Genomic DNA, 19252 nt, shown 5'->3' on the forward strand with positions numbered 1-19252 from the left:
TCAATTATATTTCTTATATAATTACATGTAATATACCGACGTTAGATTCGATGCTATTGACCTCACTCTAAACATCTTTGTTACATTTTTCAACGTTAACGGGATCATTAACCGTTCTTTAATGACGTTCTGCAAAAAGTTCGAGCTGCCCTTCGGAATCTTTTCCTTCGCCAAGAGTGACTCAAGGACTGTGGCTGAACAAATGGGAATCGTAGACGAAGCTATGCGAAAAACTAGACGTTGCTTTTTATGGTCGAAACATTCAACGAGTGACTCGACCTGCGAACACAGAGTCCTGTTTCGGTTATTATATCAGATAGACGTAACGTGTCTGTAAGTACTTGCGCAGTCTTTTGAAGTCACTTAATCGAACAAACTATTTTGCAGATGGCGAACATAAAGGAGGCTCTAGGCGCAGGCGAGCTTACAGATAAGAAGGCTGGGCTTTACCGAGCGCTGATTGCAGAATTCCTTGGCACGTTGCTGTTGAATTTCTTTGGCTGTGGAGCTGTCCATCACAGGCAATGTAGTAGCGATAAGTTTGGCCTTTGGTTTGGCTGTAGCCACAGCGATTCAAGGAATAGGACACGTTTCCGGTGGACATGTTAATCCGGCCGTTACGTTTGGTTTAATGATCATTGGCAAGGCAAGATAAACATCATTATATTACATAATGTATAATGTATATATACATTAATACAAATATAATTTATATTTTTCTATAATACAATTATTACATAATAACGATAGTAACGAGTAAATATAAATTACAAAATTTAATTACCAAATAATTAAAATTATGTAATAATTTCGAATCCAGTGATTTAAAATAGTTAAAAAGTAACTTTTCAACGATGTTCGTGTATTTTTAAAATATTCACTTTTTGTTGCTTTATTTATCTGTCCGTTTCGAAATTTTTATTTGCGAATAAGGAATGTTTAATAATGTTATGATATTCGATTATGTTATTATAGTTTGGAACTACAGTACGAAGGTATAGTGTTCAAATTCGGATATGTAATTTGGACATTTAGTTTATGCAAGTTTATTCACACTCGTGTGAACTTATCGGGCATTAATGTGCTGTCAATCAATTCATGACTCATTGTCACGTGTCACATTCGTTATTCAAAAAGTGTAAATTTAAAAGCTAATACAACTCGTTATTTTATTCATTATAATAGTGAATAATTTTGATTCTTTCGCTCGATAATATGGTAAATATCCTACAGAGATATACTAAAAGAAAGAATTTATACTTGTCCTGTTTTGTAAAAGTAGCGTTATTTGTACATTTAATAATTTCGCAGATAAGTAAAATTACAAGCAACTTTTTGAATATATTCAAATACCTTTTTAACTTAAAATGTATGGACACCGTTTTTACTTCACTTTTATTGCAGCTGATCCGCTAGGTAATCGTACATACCGTTAGCTAGCACTGACTGTTGAAACAATCTACCATTTCCCTTAATTACAGAAAAACCAGTAATCATGCTATTTCACGTGTTAAAAAAGCTGTCTTGTTTATTTCAAATCTGTTTTTATATGCCTAACTGCAAATAATCCTGATTCCTTCTTAAATGGAATATTTGCAGTGAGAAACGTGAATGTTATTTAGCTACCGGATTAATGGAAACGAGTATTGACTCAACGGAATTATAGTCATTCTTACTATCTTATTATACAATCTGTGAAACATGTAATTGTTCCTTGGATGTATGTTGAAATAGTTACTCACAATTTACCGATAATTTATTCAGCTCTTGTGTCTTGGTCACAATTGTTTCCAAGAGATCCCATTCATCTATGCTAATGTGTACATAATTAAATAATGATACAAAATTATTTAATTTTCTAACTATCCACCTGCATCATAAGAAAAAAACAATTATATATATATATATATATATATATATATATATATATATATATATATATATATATATATATATATATATATATATATATATATAGAAAGAGAGAGAGAGAGAGAACAATTTTTATAATATAAATTATATCTTATATTTATACTTATAATTTATTAAATTTGTTTTTTTTTTGTGTTACAGGTGCCAATTATTAGAGGCTTATTGTACGTGATACTTCAATGCATAGGTGCAATAGCAGGATCTGGTATACTAAGAGCCTTATCTCCAGAAAGGATGAAAATGCTCTAGGAGTGGTATCTCTTTCACCAGGTGTTACCCCTGTTCAAGGTTTTGGTATAGAGTTCTTCCTTGCCTTCGTATTGGTTCTAGTCGTATGTGGTGCATGCGACGCAGCAAAGCCAGACAGCAAGGGAATAGCTCCTCTTATAATTGGACTTTCAGTTTCTGTTGGCCACATTGTTGGTGTAAGATATGCACTCAGTATATTTTCACGAATTTTCAGATCCTATCATTTTATAGTTTCGTAATATTGTAATATAGCTCTATGAAGTATTTGAGTCTGACTATACAATCACGGGAACTATATTTGCAAAAATGAATTACAACATTTATTATATGCACATTTATTTATACGTATATATTTAAAGAGGAACTTATAAGATATAATAGTAATTAAAATAAATGACATTTTTAGTATATGTAATATTTCTATATATTATGGTATTGACAAATTGTGTAAATATACTTGGAATTATTAATTTCTTCCGTAAGTCTTTTTAGAACACGCGTTAATTCCAAATTTACATATTACATTATACAAAAATTTTATAAATATATATATAGAATTATAAATCTCTTCTGTAAATCTGTTTAGGGTATGCATTAAACCCAAATTTTTTATAGAAAAAAAATTTGAACAGATTATTAGTGTAAATTTTAGAATCTTATTGAAATATAAATGGTATTTTGTATAATTTCTGTACTAGCGTGTTTTAGTACCATAGGAAGCACTGTATAGCTATTATTACAAGTTATGTAAATTATTACACGTTCGACGATAAATATTCACTACCTTTGGTTCATTCATAGCTCAAAAACAACAAATTTGCAAGTCAATTACGAATCTCTGTCTAAAATTATTATAAGCGATAATTTAAACAGGTTACAATATCAATGACAATCGTTATTGTATAATTAGTATTAAAATATTAACGGAAACTATATCCAAACTATTTATAATATATTTACATTGATTTGTTTCATTTTTAAATCGACTAGCATAAATTATATTACCGATATTATTCTAATCAAAATTAAAATATTGTTATTTATAAGAAAAGTAAAAATCGCAAAAAATATAATATGTAAATATACTCTTAAATATTATAGATACTTCTTAGAATTTCGAATTCCCGATAGAAATAATTATTCAATATACATATAGAACATTTATTTCTAATTGTACCATTTTAATTAGGTACCAAGAACTGGCGCAGGTATGAATCCAGCTCGGTCATTCGGTAGCGCCGTTGTGATGGGTTTATTCGACAATCACTGGTTGTATTGGGTTGGACCGATCCTTGGTGGTATGGCAGCTGGATTAATCTACGCGTTCGTAATCGGCCCTGCGAAAGAATCAGAAAGTTCCAACAGACCATATACCGCTGCCGCGACAGACGAGAAGGAGGTACAGTAGACGTAAAAAAGAATTCTGCGAATTCATTATATACACAGTACTATTATTCATGGAAATGGTTCTTCTTCCTTTTTTTTAAAATTATTTTTCACCGACATCTAGTGGAACAATTGTTGCAAAGGATTATTGTTTCATATGGATGTCACGAATACTGCAATTAGCTTTATGTTAATAAATATTTTTCAATTTTCTAAAATTAAATAGTACAATTGCAGTTTGATAGATATGTTGCTTCACTTAAAAAGAAATTCGGAATTCTCGTTGTAGAATCTTTCTATGTTTTGTATTGTTATAGATCATTTGAAAATAATCACGGTGAATAATCGCTTGTTTTTTTAAATTTTCAATATCGTCTCTGCTCCACAGAAGTTCGAGTACATAGACAGCGGACGCGGTGGACTTTAAAAAACGCCAACACAAAGAAAGATTCGAAGACGGGAATATTATTTTTTTTTTTTTTATATCGTACGTTATGATAAACAGTGAAATCGAAAATATTCCAAGTGTTATTTTTACAGCTACAGAGTCTTACCAGTAAGAAGAAAGACAACCCTGCTTGATGTTCTAATACGCTGCTAACCATCGCAATTCCAACTGTTAAATCATTATTTACTTAATGGTTTAAATACATAAAATACGTGAACTTTTTATGTTATTAGAATTGTTTAATCAACATATAATTAAGTTAACGTATTTAAATATTTTTGAAAAAAAAAGTAATATCAACATATTGATCAAAAATATTTCAAACATATGCATAATAATTACATATCCGTCGATTTTTTATTTATTAAATACACGGATATGTATTTACTCGCCTATATTTAAATACATGTATTTTATCTATAATTTCAAATCGCTCCTTTATACCAGACTTACTATGTTACTGAACGGAAACTATATTGCAAACCAAAGATCGATTCTACCGAACTGAAATCTTATAGTGTCGACATCTTCTGCCACTTAGATGCAACTTATTTATTGGACACTGCTTACAAAAAAATCGTATACTGTCGATAAATTATCAAAAGCTATTCGTGATTTCAATAGATATAATTACATGCAAATTTCCATAATACAGTAAAATATGGATCAACGTTTGATATAGAAAATCGTATTTGATTAATGCCAATATAAGTTAATCTATATTAATTTGTGATGTTTATTTATCGACATTAACGTATTATACTTTAAGTTACAATTATACAATTATTATCATATAGTAGGTGATCAGACTATAACATGCAATATTTAATTATAAATTCTGGCGACAATGTGTTTTCAGTATTTATCGATATTTATACATCTTTATTGGTAAGTTACCAATAATCATTCAATGTCATTCACTGTTATATTTTATATTTACTATATTTTATAAACTCATAACATGTCATTTTTTATAGATTGTATATTAAAGTATTTTTGAAATAATATATCACATGTAATCGTGTTTATATATTGATAATAAAGTGTATACCTAAGTATGTGCTATAATCAATTGTATGAAATAAAATGTAAATGTTTTGTATGAAAGTACAATGACGTGGTTATTTGTACTATGTGTGCGGTGAAGGTATTCCCGAAAATAAGCAACACTTTCAATTTTACATGTACACACCATACTTTGTATTTGATACACAGCTTCAAATGTTTATAGGATATTGGATAACCTATGTACCATGTCCATTCTAGTCTGGCAAAATTAGCATAATGATTAAATATTACAGTAAGTTTAATTTTTTAAAGTACCTTGTGTGTTTCCAATAGTGGAATCAATTGTATATAACAATGGTAAGAAAATGTAACATAGCATTAAACAACAAAATCTTGTTATTAATTCATAGAAACAAAAAAGAAAATTCGAAATAAAGTATAACTGTTGACATATATACAAATTTACGTTTCGGTATTTGTATGCACAAATATTTAATAAGTCAAATACCTAAAATGAGTGCTAAAATTTACAATGTCCTTCACTTAAAGTGTTTATGTATAATTCATTTTGAATATATCTATGATATACTCTTTCACACCAATGAAAATAACAAATCTTTTTGTCACACATGCAAAACATAATTGAATTCTTTATCACCTGACAAACTGAATTTTCTTTTTTATATGAAAAGTATAGTTACTAGGCACTAACATTTTCATATTTTACTACCATCGTTAATAATTAACATTGTAAACTATAATTGTTATAGAGGAAAATTGAAATTGAAATAAGGAAGTTTAAATGTAATAATAGTAAAATGTAGCCTATTTTAAATTTATAAATCTAGTAATTGATAAATCTAATGATGAAATGATTAAAGTGTTTATCTATATCTGTCCAGTGTATAGAAATTGAGTTTAAATTATGATTTAAAATGTAATATATATCAAATTAAGGCTTATAGGTTTTAAACCAAAGCCTGTTTTATTACTTTCTCCTAGTAGAAATTTCAACCTTCCATTTGTTGAAGTTTATCTTCAAGACTATCTTGACTGTCATTAGTATCATTTAAGCTGATTGTATGATTATCATGATCGAGTTCCATTACAGATTCTCCTAACTGACTCTTTTGTACCTCCAATACATTATCTGATGGTTCAAAAATATCTGTTGATTCTGAAAGATCTTGTCATCTAAAGTTAATTTGAATTTTGTTCTGGTTGCTCAATAACTTGTATTTCATCGGGTACACTATCCATTTTAATATCAGATTCTTGAGAATCTGATATATTTATAGTGTCAGAATTTTCTAATTTAATATCCTTTCTTGATCTTGGAATCAGTTTCAACAACAGGCTCCTCCTCTTTTACTGTATAACTGTCGGAATTAGAAGGCCCAGCTTTTGGTTTATCATTATAGTTCTTTTGAGAAGGCTCTCCAAGAGAAGATATTTGAGTTAAATTACTTAAAACTGTTTCTTGCATCTTAACTACAGAATCAGCTGAATCTAATATACTACACAATTCTCTACTCATATCTTCAACTTCTGATGTATCTTCCGTTTTCACAACAATAATTTTTTTATTTCCATAAACTTTTGAACTCGTTATTAAAGGTTTGCCTTCCCTTCTAATAGGTGTTGATGACGTTAATGTTATCGTTGTTGTTACTGCTGTTGTTACTGCTGTTGTTGCAGTGATTGATTTTGGTGTTATGAGAACATCCTTTGGTACATTTTCTACTGGAATTTTAGTTTCAGTCTTTTCTTTTTCGATTTCCATCTCTTTTTCTCTTTCCTTTTCTTTCTCTTTCTCCTTCTCTTTTTCCATTTCTTTTTCTTTTTCTTTTTCTTTTTCTTTTTCCTTTTCTTTTTCCCTTTCCCTTTCCCTTTCCTTTTCCCTTTCCCTTCCTTTTCCCTTTCTTTTTCTCTTTCCTTTTCTCTTTCCTTTTCTCTTTCTTTTTCTCTTTCCTTTTCTCTTTCTTTTTCCTTTTCCTTTTCTGATTCTGATTCAATACATGATATTGTTGGGGTTGTAGTACTTGTTACAGAAGTTGTTACTGAACACACTGTCACATCATTATCATTATATTCTTGTTCTTCATCATACATACTTTGCTTTTTCTTCACAAATACTCGTTTCAGTGGTAATTGTTGTTCATCATCAGATTCATCATGACGTTCTGGTGACATTTCCTCAATAGGTTCATATTCCTGCTGTTTTCGAGCCTCTAATTCTTCTATTTTTAATCGCTGTTGCTCTACTCTCTTTTCTAGTTGTTCTAATTTTTCTTTAGTTTCTTGATCCCCTACTATTAATGATGGTTTTTGTATAGTAGATACAGTTGTTTTCGTTACCGAAGACGGTATATTTATTGATTGGGATGTTTTTAATTCAAATTTCGGGATTCACTTAATATGCTATCATTACTTTTTATCGTAGTAGATGGCGAGCGTAGATCTGAAGATGATTGCAACACAGCTTGAACCAAACTTGGTGCTTATCAAGTGGTTTCTTTACAACAACTCTTTTTACAACATTACCAGTTGGTAGCTTGGCTAATTCTGCTGGATCAATTATTGTACCATCAGGATTCATAATGACCTCTCTGGTAGTATCTCCTTGACGAATAATTCTACGAACAATTACTCTTTTTGTTACTTTATGTCCTGTACTAAGTGTTTGAGAACTGGTACTTGCTGCATCTTCATCTTTTATCGTGGGTGTACTAGTTGATGTCTCAGTACTGCCACTAGGTTTTCTTACAACAATTCTCTTTATCACTTTAACAGTGTTTACAGCTTTTGGTGTGCTGATTACTACAGGAGTTTCAGGCTTCTCTTCTTTCATACAAACTTGATTTTGAGAACTATTTTGACTTTGTTGTGGTCTTGACTGACTTGCAGATGTAGATGATTCTTTAGTTTGTTCTTGAACAGTTTGATGTTTCAATGGTATTTTATGTTCTTTAAATACTGATGCAACAATTTTTTGGACTTGTGCTTCTGTTTCATCTACACGGAAGACTTTGAAGATTCTTCATTTTGTTTAGATTGCGAAGATTTTGTATTGGATTGTGATTGATTACTAGATGGACTCTGTTTTATTTTAGTCTCTTGTACTTCTCTACGTTGTATAGGCATTAAAGTTTTAATTGTCTTTTTAATCATGTTTCCATCTTTATGTCTCACATATACAACTTGTTCTTTTTGATCATCTTTTTCTGATCGTTCTGGTTCTTCTTCACTCTCTGATGGCTTACTTGGTTTTGGAAGCTTTTTCACAATATATGCTGGTGGCTCGTAGTCATCGTCTCCATCTGATATTGCTCTTCTTCCTCATCTTCATCAGAATCCAAATCAAGTTTAGTTTTATTGTCTGGTTGTAATCCATCTGGTCCCATTTTTTCACCTGCTTCAATATGTTGTTTTATATGTGTGACATAGGCTGCTCTATTTCGACATGATTCTTGACAGACAGCGCATGTCAATCCCATACCTGTGCGTTTTGTGTGCGTTAATTGATGTACTTCCAAACTTTCTTTGCGTTTGAAAGCTTTACCGCAATCCTCACAAACATGACGTTTTTCTACAGAATGCGTACGCATATGCCTCGTCAAATGATGAGATTGAAGGAATGAACGGGGGCATAGTTTACATAAATATGGCCGATGTCCAGCATGAGTTGTTAAATGACGAGCTAATTTTGTACTTGTACGGAACGCTTCTTTACAATATTCGCAAACGAAAGTCTTATCTTCATTATGTAGCACCTCATGACGTTCTAAACCCTTGCTTGTATGTAAAACGTTTATTGCAAATGTTGCATTGGAAAGGTTTCTCTTTTTTGTGTACAGAATCTTCATGTTTTTCTAATTCCTCAGTTGTAAAGAATTCACGCTCACAATGTTGACAACCATAACGTAATTCATCTCTGTGAACTTTCTCATGGCGCTGTAACAAATTTGCTCTTGAAAATTGTTTGTTACAAATTGGACAAGCGAATGGTTTCTCTTCTGAATGTGTAGTCATATGTTACCAAGATCATACTTAGAAAAGAACATGCGGTCACATTCTGTACATTTATAATTACGATCACGATGAGCTCTTTGAATGTGCAAGGCAAGAGCTTGTCGTAAAGGGAAAGTACGATCGCATTGATCGCATGCATGCACTCTAATTTCACCTGGTTCAAATTTCGCTCTTCTTTAGTACATGTTTGTATCTTGATCTCCCTCACTTCCTACATCTTGTTCCTCTTCATAGAAATCATGTGGTTCTTCTTTCTCCCTTTGTTTTTCTGCTTGTCTATCCCTTTCCCTTTCTCTTTCCCCTATCTCTTTCTCTTTCTCTATCACGATCTCTATCTCTTTCACGGTCTCTATCCCCTTTCGCGTCTCTTTCTCTATCCCTTTCTCTATCTCTTTCTCTTTCCCTTTCTCTGTCTCTATCTCTATCTTGTGGTTCTCTTCTCTCTCTATCACCATTATCAACTCGAGGTTTTTTGCTTCCTTCATTAGGAGGTCTCAGCTCCAAAGGTCGTTTATTATTCACATCAGGCGGATCATTTGGAATTGGTGGAAATGGTCTTGGTAAAACACCTGATAATGGATAAGCTCTTAATGCCTCATCTGCTTTTTTACACTGAAGTTTAAATTTGTAAGATCTATCCAGGTTCCACGGCATATGTTACATATCATTTGTGGCATTCCATCTGCTGCATATACCTTAAACATATGATGTTTGAATTATTATAAAATATTTAATGTATATAATAAAGTACTTTGTGAAAAGAAGTAATACAATACAACATATAAAAAATTATGCATAAACATCTTATACAAATGTACATCTAAATTTATTTTATAATATAAATTATAGTCATTAATCATAAAGTAATTTAAATTTATATTGTATGTTACATAATTAAAATTATTAAAGTATGATGTGCGCAAACAAATTAAAATAAAATCGTACATGGTATACATGATTATTTTCTCACCAACAATTATCATTCTATGTATTTAATACGAAAAGAAAAGAAACATAATTCAAGAATATAATAATAAATATTATAACGAATATTATTTTTATCAAATATTATACTAATGTATAATGATAATAGAAAATATCAAAACAACCTCAAAATGTAATAGGTTTACATTTACCATCACAGCATTTAAACGAAGTAATCGATGACACGTGGCTTTATTCTGTCAATTTTGTATTATATAAACATTATTATTTCAAATTTCTAACTTTTATATCGTATAACATTTATCACTGGCTGTACATATTTACTGTATCATCAGTGAGTAAAAATCTATTGCGACTTAATCGTAACGAAAAGTTATTGAATGTATTCTGCTCAATCGGCAAATATGATATCTGCGTTATCCAAACCATTCACTGTCTATTGGCATACCATTCATTTTGTTCGATGAAAGATGTTGATAGTAAGTACATAATTACATAAAACTAATATCTTTCACGAAAAAAATGAATAAAATATAGCAAGTAAGGATAATCTTCAAAATATACAACTTTTTTCTGAATAATGGTACAAAGGTAGATAAGAATGAATCAGTGGCAGTCGATGCCGTTTTGAAGAAAAATAATTACCTCAATGGCGACGCACGACATGATCTGCAGGGTAAGTGGTACTTGAAACGGTTTACTGTGATCCCTTTCATAAATGAAACTAAGTGGTTCAGATTCCGTCAGGCAAAATCGACAGACCCCGCCTGGATCTGAGCGGCGCCGGCCTGTTCTCCATGTTTTCCTGACTACCGTCCGTTCAGCACCCACAAGCACACACTCGCCGCGTCCCTAACGTCGTTCTTCACCGAGTCGTCTTGAACCTTGTATATTTCTATTCTAACGCACCGTGTGAACAATCGCGACAAAAACGCTTAATATAATTGGAATATGTTACTCATTAATCAGAATTCCAAGAAACGACGCCGAGCGTCGGTAAGCGTCGCGTCACAGACGACGAACGAGCGGGACGAGGTACACACCGCTATGGCGCTATTATGGCGGTCCGAGAACTCGCTTTCTCTGCGTGGCGTCTTTTGGAGTTTTCAGACTCGTACAGCTTCGGCCTTTGCACATCAGCGCCACCGTCTCCTCTTTTCTCTCATCGATACCGAAACACTTTGTAGGTAAAGTAGAACATTACTTCCAACTCACACGTTACACAGTCGGTATTTCACTTACTCATGTAAAATATTATTTCTGTTATACAAAAAAATAAATTACATATCTTTTACACGTTAATTCAATCAAATTTAAACAGTTTATATGCCATACACTCGTTCATATACATAATTTCCAACGAATTTTCTTTCCCTTTTTTATATTTTTCGTAAGGTTATTAAAAAGTTATAAATTGTATACAATCCATTTATATAATTTTTGTTATAGCGCATACAATTAAAATAATAAAATAAAATAAATAGAACGAAATGGCAAGCAAGTGATTTTATATTACAAATATTTTTTACATTACTTAGATCAAATTTAACAAATTTTTCATTGAACAAAATATTTCCTGATAATTCTGTATTTTATATCATACACGCATACATACATATAATAACATTTTAATTGAATTTTTTATCTCTTTATTATTCTTTATCTCGATTGTATTTATTCAGGGGTAAAATCGAAACTCGATACGGTACTGCTAAAAAGTTCGTACCACGATATCTCGATAGAGTTTAGCTATCGAACACATATTTTGGTTATTTTACATTTTATACGGAGTATACTTTTCTTTTAATGTCCATCTAACAATATTCGCGATGAATTACTTTATAAGTGGGGAATATGGAGATTCTTTGAGAGACGAAGACGGGTACGTGCTGGTACTAATCTAGAGTCACTGCGTCGCGATATCGAAACAGACGTTCACCTCCAACCAGCGGAAGATTTATTGCAAAGCCTAGGAACTGACGCGGCCTATGGACTGTCCACGTCTGTTGCACGCGATCTACTAAACAAAAGCGGCCTAAATGCGTTGACACCACCGAGAAAGACTTCGAACGTCTTAAAGTTTTTACATCGAATTTTTGGAGGATTTTCTTTATTGATATGGGTATAGTGATATTCTATTCAGAAAAATACATTACGAAAAATTTTCTTTCACATATTCTTATAATTTACACGAAGGACAATAGCAATAACATATGATAAAATTTTATTTATACTGATGAATTGATCTTGATAAACGTTCTACCGGAAGTGATTTATCGGAAATATGAAAATTTCAAATTATCATGTAAAATATTTATGTTCAAATTTTTAATCGCTATGAGAACTCTAGCTTAGTCCTTAGTTCTACAAAAATTGTTGATACTACTATATTAAAATCTGCCTGTACGTGTGTCGTGAACATGCGTAAGAAATCCGCCACTGGTGTAGCGTAGCGTTCTATAAACGGCGGCGAGCGTATACAACGGGTAACTGGAAAAAGAAATCATTGTAAAGCTGGAATAGCTGGCTAGATCACCACTGTCGGAATACTAACGTAATCCAACCTAATCTGATTAAATGATACTAATTTAATTTAGATTGGGTTGCAATAGTATTCGAGCCGCCTCGCGATAATCGCTTACGCGTTGGCGTTCAGTTATTTCGCCCACACGTTATATATTCTAGACGAGCAGCCATCTCTCCCAATTCTGTGTCATCGACACACGTACAGGCCGAGTTCAATGTGTGAGTAGAAACAATTTTGGCAAATATCTCGGAAGCTAAAGACGAGAGACAATTATTGTTGAAATAAAAGTTGTTCAGAATTTCGTTCTCTATAACATACTTTAATATCATCAAGATCGATCCACGCATTTTCGAGTTTTCTCAAATTACAAATACATTTTTTGCAAGAACATTGCAGGAGACTTCTTTAATTTATAAATCTTTTAATTTTTAAAATTTTTCTTTAATTTATATTTCCAATTCACATCAAAATACAAGGAAAGAGAATAAATTGATTTAGGGTGAAGTCACCGTAGAAAACTTATAACTTATTTATTTATATTTCGTCTTATCACCTGCCCGGTTTGGTCGTTTTTATTAATTACGATAGTTTATCGATATATTTTTACTTTTCTGTCGTGCAATTAGCCTCTGACAAATGTATTTATAGAAAATTACATTAAATCTGTAGGATAATTTGGTATTGGTCTGTCTTTGTTCTTTCATTGTTCAAAATCATTAAAATATAATTTCGTCTGCATTCTAATTTTTGAATCAAGCTTCTTCTATAGACACAAGGATCCGAGAAATCTACATATTTAATGTCTGCGATCATAGATTTGCCCAACTTAAGAAGGTATTCTTATAATCCGACTTAAAAAAATCGATTTTTTTTTTTTTACATTTTCTCAAAGTGTATGTTCTGGAAATGTTCACGTAAAAGGATTTGTTTGAATTTGTAAAATTAGCCAAGTTATCGATGCTTGAAGTGCGGCGTACAGGTGTTGTACAATAGGGAACGAAAACTTCAAACACGTTTTTCTCGAAACTAGGTACTTGAATTGTCTGACGGAATATCTCGAGTTTTAATCGATCGATTTTCTCGAAATGTGGAGGAGATCTTCACTGGATGTACCTTCATCGCGTAAACCACGGATTTCAAAATCTGTCGTTTTTTTCTATCTTTGTTTACCATCCAAAGGACGAGAAGCATAAGGAAAGTCGATATTTAAATTCACAATGTTGCCATTTTCTTTAATTTTTAAAATCTCGCTGTTTCGATGGTTCGCGTTATAGCCATAGTTATACCAATCAAGATGCTTTTTAGTTTTTTGGTTCAGATAATCAGATGATCCGAAATCGTATCAGCCCTTAGAGATCGTTTTCAAAAAACACGATTTATCTAAAGCTGTATAACTTCTATAATTTTCGATATTTTCATTAAAAAAAAATTGTAGGTATTCTCCAAGTACAGTTAAATATGTGCGTGAAACTGAATACCAAACGGATGATAGTTTTCACAGAAAAAAATTCCGAATCGTGTTAGCCCCTCAAGTCCGTTTCCAAAAAACATGATTTACCTAAAGCTGTATAACTTCACAATTTTCAATATTTTCATTAACAATATATTGCAAATATTCCTCAAGAATAGTTAAATCTGTGCACTAAAACTGAATACCAAAACGGATGATAGTTTCCACAGAAAAAATTCCGAATCGTGTCAGCCACTCAAGTCCGTCTTCAAAAAACATGATTTATCTAAAGCTGTATAACTTCCACAATTTTCGATATTTTCATTAACAAAATATTGCAAATATCTTCAAGAATAGTTAAATCTGTGCGCTAAAACTGAATACCAAAACGTATGATAGTTTCCCCAGAAAAAATTCCAGAAGAGTCGATTTTTATTGGCCAGATAACAAGAATAATATTCGAGTCTTTTTACACTTTTACCATTTTCAAGCTTTCTAATAATCTCTTCGAGAATTATTTTAACAATTAAACGTGTGAATTTTTCAGGTAGGTGCGCTGTTATGTTTCTGCAACCACTTCCTGGAGTACAGCACCTATGGCGATGTCTCTAACGAGCATCTTGGTCTCGGTATAGTCCTCGTGGGGCTGATCCTGGTGACAGCGATGTTCAGCCATTATCAGGAGTCGAAAAGCTCGCGAATCATGGAGTCGTTTCAGCAGATGCTGCCCCAAAAGACGAAGGTGCTGAGGAACGGCGAAAAGAAGGAACTGTGCGTGGCCGAATTAGTCCTCGGGACATTGTCCTTTTGGAAACCGGTGACCGAGTACCCGCTGACATTAGGATCCTGGAATGTCAAGGTAAATTCGTATCGCTGCAGTTGCAACCGTAACTTTCTTATTTCTCAACAAAAAAAGTCCTCGCCTTTCTCTTCGTCGACGCTCGAGATACCGTGTCGATTTTGTTGTAAATACGATTCACGAAACCGTAAAATGTTCGTGTAGAGGGTTATTTAAATTCGATAGAATACGTGAGAGAATCTGGTTATCGTGTTCACGCTATTAACATTCAGATATTCAACACTCCCAGGTTTGTAAGGTTTATACAACGTGTTACCTTGTTTGTTTGTAATTTGTTTTGTTGAATTTACCTAGTGATTATCGTGGACTTTGATCGTATCTGATAAGTAATGTCGTTTTCAAATTGTTGTAGTAATCCCAAATGATGATAATTCCTTTTGAATTTGAATGATAACTCCTCTTGCTACAGATCTAGTTTTTATATTTATCTCTGATAGGAGCAATATGATAATTAAAAGATTAATCGTGACAGAAAGGTGCCATATGGTTTTGGCATCAATGGTAATTTAGAATTCCTTTTGAATGGTATTTAGTAAAATAATGGATTTAGATTTACATATGCTATGTTAATTGGACGTTATTGATATAATGAATATTTTGCTATAGCTCTAATCTTTATATTTATTTTTGATAGGAGCAATATGATAATTAAAAAATTAATTGCGACAGAAATGTGCAATATATTTTTGGTATTTATGGTAAATGATAATTTATAATTTCTAATAGTTTCAAAATCTTGTTTATTCCCCATGGGAGCATTGGAAACATTAAAAGCACGATTGTGACAAAGAAAAGCAAAATATTTTTGCCTTTAATGAGAAACAGTAATTTATTAGTGCAAAAAAATAAATATATCCTTGATAATTAGAAGATTGTAGACTAGTAACACTTGCTGTTGGTAAGTGATAATTATAAATCTTCTTGTTCAATATGTAGTTAAACTATAATACAGTGTATTTAATTTTATTATTTACCACATTCATTGAATATTTTGTAGAAAATACTTAGATATAACTATAAAGACTCTATTACTGATTTATAATAATATTAGATGAAGTTTAAGCTATTATAAAATTATCTACAAGAGTTTTCCAATACATTATCATCCGATAATTAAAAAAAATTTGCCACTAATATATCCAGGATTTGTAATACAATGCGATCCTAACAATATATTCTACGATAATAAGACTTAACAATTTATTTCAGACAATATTCAATTACTGTTTCAAGTTTCTACTATTAACTGTTCAATCTAGATTCTCCATCACTCCGTATCATCCCAGCATCGAGTAGCAAACCTGGAAAAGTACATATACGTACTTTCAGACTTTTACTTTCAGCATTATACGCTATACAATTTCTAAACTCCTAGAATCATCGTACCCAATCAGCATTTAAATCATTCATACTAATCATTGAAAGCTCGATAAACTTTTCCAATCCTTCGAAACGTTAACTCCAAAATATCCGATTGACATCTACCATCTGGTACAATTTTATTTGTATAAAATAAAACTGCATATGTCTCGCGAAGTCGATCAATCTAGCAAACCTATAGATGGAAAAACAAAAGGAGAGGGGAGAAAAGAAAAAAAAAAAAGAAAATAACAAAAGAAACTATCGACAAATTCGTAACACTTACATGGATAACGCGGAATGTAGAAATTTCGAACGAAAAATTAGCAAACGATTATTTAAGCTACGGTATACCTCTCGTTAGCGTTAAGTTCTCTCCTCGTTACTTTCCGAGCATCGTTGAGAACTCTATACGTTGGCATTAAGGTCTCAAGGTCGACAATTCCTCGATCACCGGAGAATCGATTCCGCTGTTAAGAACGGCCAGCGTTAATCCAGAGAGCAGCGTGATGGAGGCTAAGAACATGGTATTCTTCTCGACCGACATAGTCGAAGGTAAGACAGCGAATAAAACGAGCTCGGCTCGTTTCTCAAGCGTTTCCTACGAGTTTCGCAATCCTCCCTCTGCCGTTTCTCAAAGTTTCGTTAACAGGCAGCGGAAAAGGAGTCGTGGTTGCTCGCGGTGACCAAACCGTGATGGGCAGAGTTGCCAAACTGACTGCTAAATTGGCACCAAGACCAACGCCGCTGTCACGAGAGATCCACCGTTTATGAAACTGATATCGTGCTGGGCCATTTTCCTAGGAGTGCTGTTCTTCACGCTGTCCAAGGCTATAGGCTACAGCTGGATGAACTCGATAGGGTTCCTCATCGGTATAATAGTCGCCAATGTCCCCGAGGGACTGGTGGCCACCATGACTGTCAGCCTCACTCTGACAGCCAACAAAATGGCGAGCAAGAACTGCCTCGTCAAGCATCTCGAGGCTATCGAGACTCTAGGGTGCACCGCTGTCATTTGCAGCGACAAAACTGGAACGCTCACTCAGAACAAGATGACTGTAAGCATCTTGTCCTTGGACACTGGTATATCCTTTGTCTAATTGACAAGTTCTTTGGAAGAAGCGGCTTTGTCGAGATACGTAAGCTCTTCGTCGCATTTTTACTGTCTCCTGACGTGTCAGAGATTTTTACCGATATCTTCTAGATAAAAGGAGCTCGAATTTTATCTTGATTCACTGGTTCTTCTTCCAAAGACCCGCTCAATATCTTCTTCTAAAGTGTTAAATCCGGTGTATCGCTATACAATGAACAAGAAAAATTAATATAGTCATGAGAAAATTATATCTTTTGTCATGTAAAGATAATTACCAAAGAGTCTACCATTTTTATTTTATACGTTCCATTCTTCCTCGAATTAAAATTTATTAATACTATAATTACTGGTCTGTAATGTATACCTAAATACAGTGCAATATCGAAATAGCGAATTATGCGAAAGTCGTGGACTGCTTGTACTTTGCTTTCGAATTAAAGTTGATTATCTGCATGTCCTTCTTGTATATCCGATGTACCTTCCAAAGTAGATTTATCAAAAATGGATGTTGCTAATATACCGGATGTATTAAAAATAGGTTTCCTCAATCGTTTTTCCCCCGACATGAGCATCTGTAAATAAAAATACCGACAACGAATCGAAGCGTGGAAAAGCTTCTAAATACCGATTAAAGAAAAGTGTAAAGAGTAGGTTTCTTAATTAAACATCGGGAAAACTTGTTCTCTCTCTGTTCTGCAGTGTTTTCACATCGCAACAGCGTTAAAGCGACGGTTGCAAAATCAGTTTCACTATTTGCTGCTCAGGTCAAACACATGTGGTACGACGGTGAATTGCGAGAGATAATGATTTCTGACACGTGGAGAAAATACATTAAGAATGCGGATTTCATAACTTGGCCAGGGTGGCTAGCCTTTGTAATCGGGCCGAATGGGAGCCTTTAGCCGCGAACATGCCAGTGCCACCTTTGAGGAAAGGAAAATTTTAGGCGAGCCCTCTGACGCTGCTTTATTAAAATGTATGGAAGTCCTCGTGAAAGGCGGTGCGGATGCATACAGAAAAAGCTGCACAAAGGTGTTCATTATGATAATTCCCTCCTTTCATCGGACCCAGATGTAAATTATTTATTCCTACTCTTTCCGCGCTAGGTGTTCGAGATACCGTTCAATTCCACGGACAAGTTCCAGGCCAACATCTATGTGTGCGGCAGGAAGCACGTCCTCTTCATGAAGGGTGCACCGGAAAGAGTTTTGGAGCGATGCTCCAGCGTGGCGTTTGATAACGAGACCAGAAAGCTCGACGACGAAATCAAAACGCTTATACGGAATCCTGCGTTGTTCTTGCCAATAACGGCGAACGTGTTCTAGGTTTTGCTGACCTCGCTCTCTCTGCATCTTCCTTTCCGCTTGGCTATGTCTTCAAGGAAGATCCTCCGAACTTTCCTCTTCACAATTTGAGGCTGGTAATATCGTTCATTCGTTACAACCACGCGTCGAAAACCGTCTTTACCAAATTTTCTCACATTTTGAACGTTGACGACGCTTTCCATTAATTTAAGGAAAGTCTCCTGTTATTAGATTCTATGAAAAAGAATTAAAGATAATAAATATAGAAGAAAGACCTTTGAACGTTGACGACACTTTTCAACAATTGAAAGCAAGACTCGTGTTATTAGGTTCCATGATAAAGAATCGAAGATGTCAAAGATAGTGGAGTATTTCTACATTTGAACCTTGACGACGCTTTTAAATAATTGAAAGCAAGACTCGCGATATCTTAGGTTCTATAAAAAAGAATCGAAGATGTCAAAGATAGTGGAGTATTTTCACCTTTGAACGTTGATGACACTTTTCAATAATTGAAAGCAAGACTTGCGTTATCTTAGGTTCTATGGAAAGAATGGAAATAAAGATAGTAGAGTATTCTCACCTTTTGAACGTTGACGGTACTTTTCAATAATTGAAAGCAAGACTCGCGATATCTTAGGTTCTATAAAAAAGAATCGA

The 19252-nt window shown here is 33.2% G+C and overlaps 1 protein-coding gene and 2 pseudogenes across 1 annotated transcript; 2 read left to right on the top strand and 1 right to left on the bottom strand.

Moving 5' to 3' along the window:
* The first annotated feature begins 387 nt into the window (after window positions 1–387).
* Window positions 388–4149, top strand: LOC143221066 (aquaporin AQPAn.G-like; annotated as a pseudogene).
* Window positions 4150–6033: 1884 nt separating this feature from the next.
* On the bottom strand, window positions 6034–10799 carry LOC143221067 (uncharacterized; annotated as a pseudogene).
* Window positions 10800–10951: 152 nt separating this feature from the next.
* LOC143221065 (sodium/potassium-transporting ATPase subunit alpha-like) lies at window positions 10952–18613 on the top strand. The gene is given in 8 exon segments (XM_076446596.1): window positions 10952–10996; window positions 11847–12122; window positions 14525–14768; window positions 14771–14836; window positions 16622–16750; window positions 16848–16958; window positions 16961–17253; window positions 18395–18613. Coding segments are annotated over 8 exon segments (1383 nt in total).
* Window positions 18614–19252: the final 639 nt, after the last annotated feature.

Source organism: Lasioglossum baleicum, unplaced genomic scaffold (genome assembly GCF_051020765.1).
Source record: "Lasioglossum baleicum unplaced genomic scaffold, iyLasBale1 scaffold1869, whole genome shotgun sequence".
In the NCBI taxonomy this organism is placed as follows: Eukaryota; Metazoa; Arthropoda; class Insecta; order Hymenoptera; family Halictidae; genus Lasioglossum; species Lasioglossum baleicum.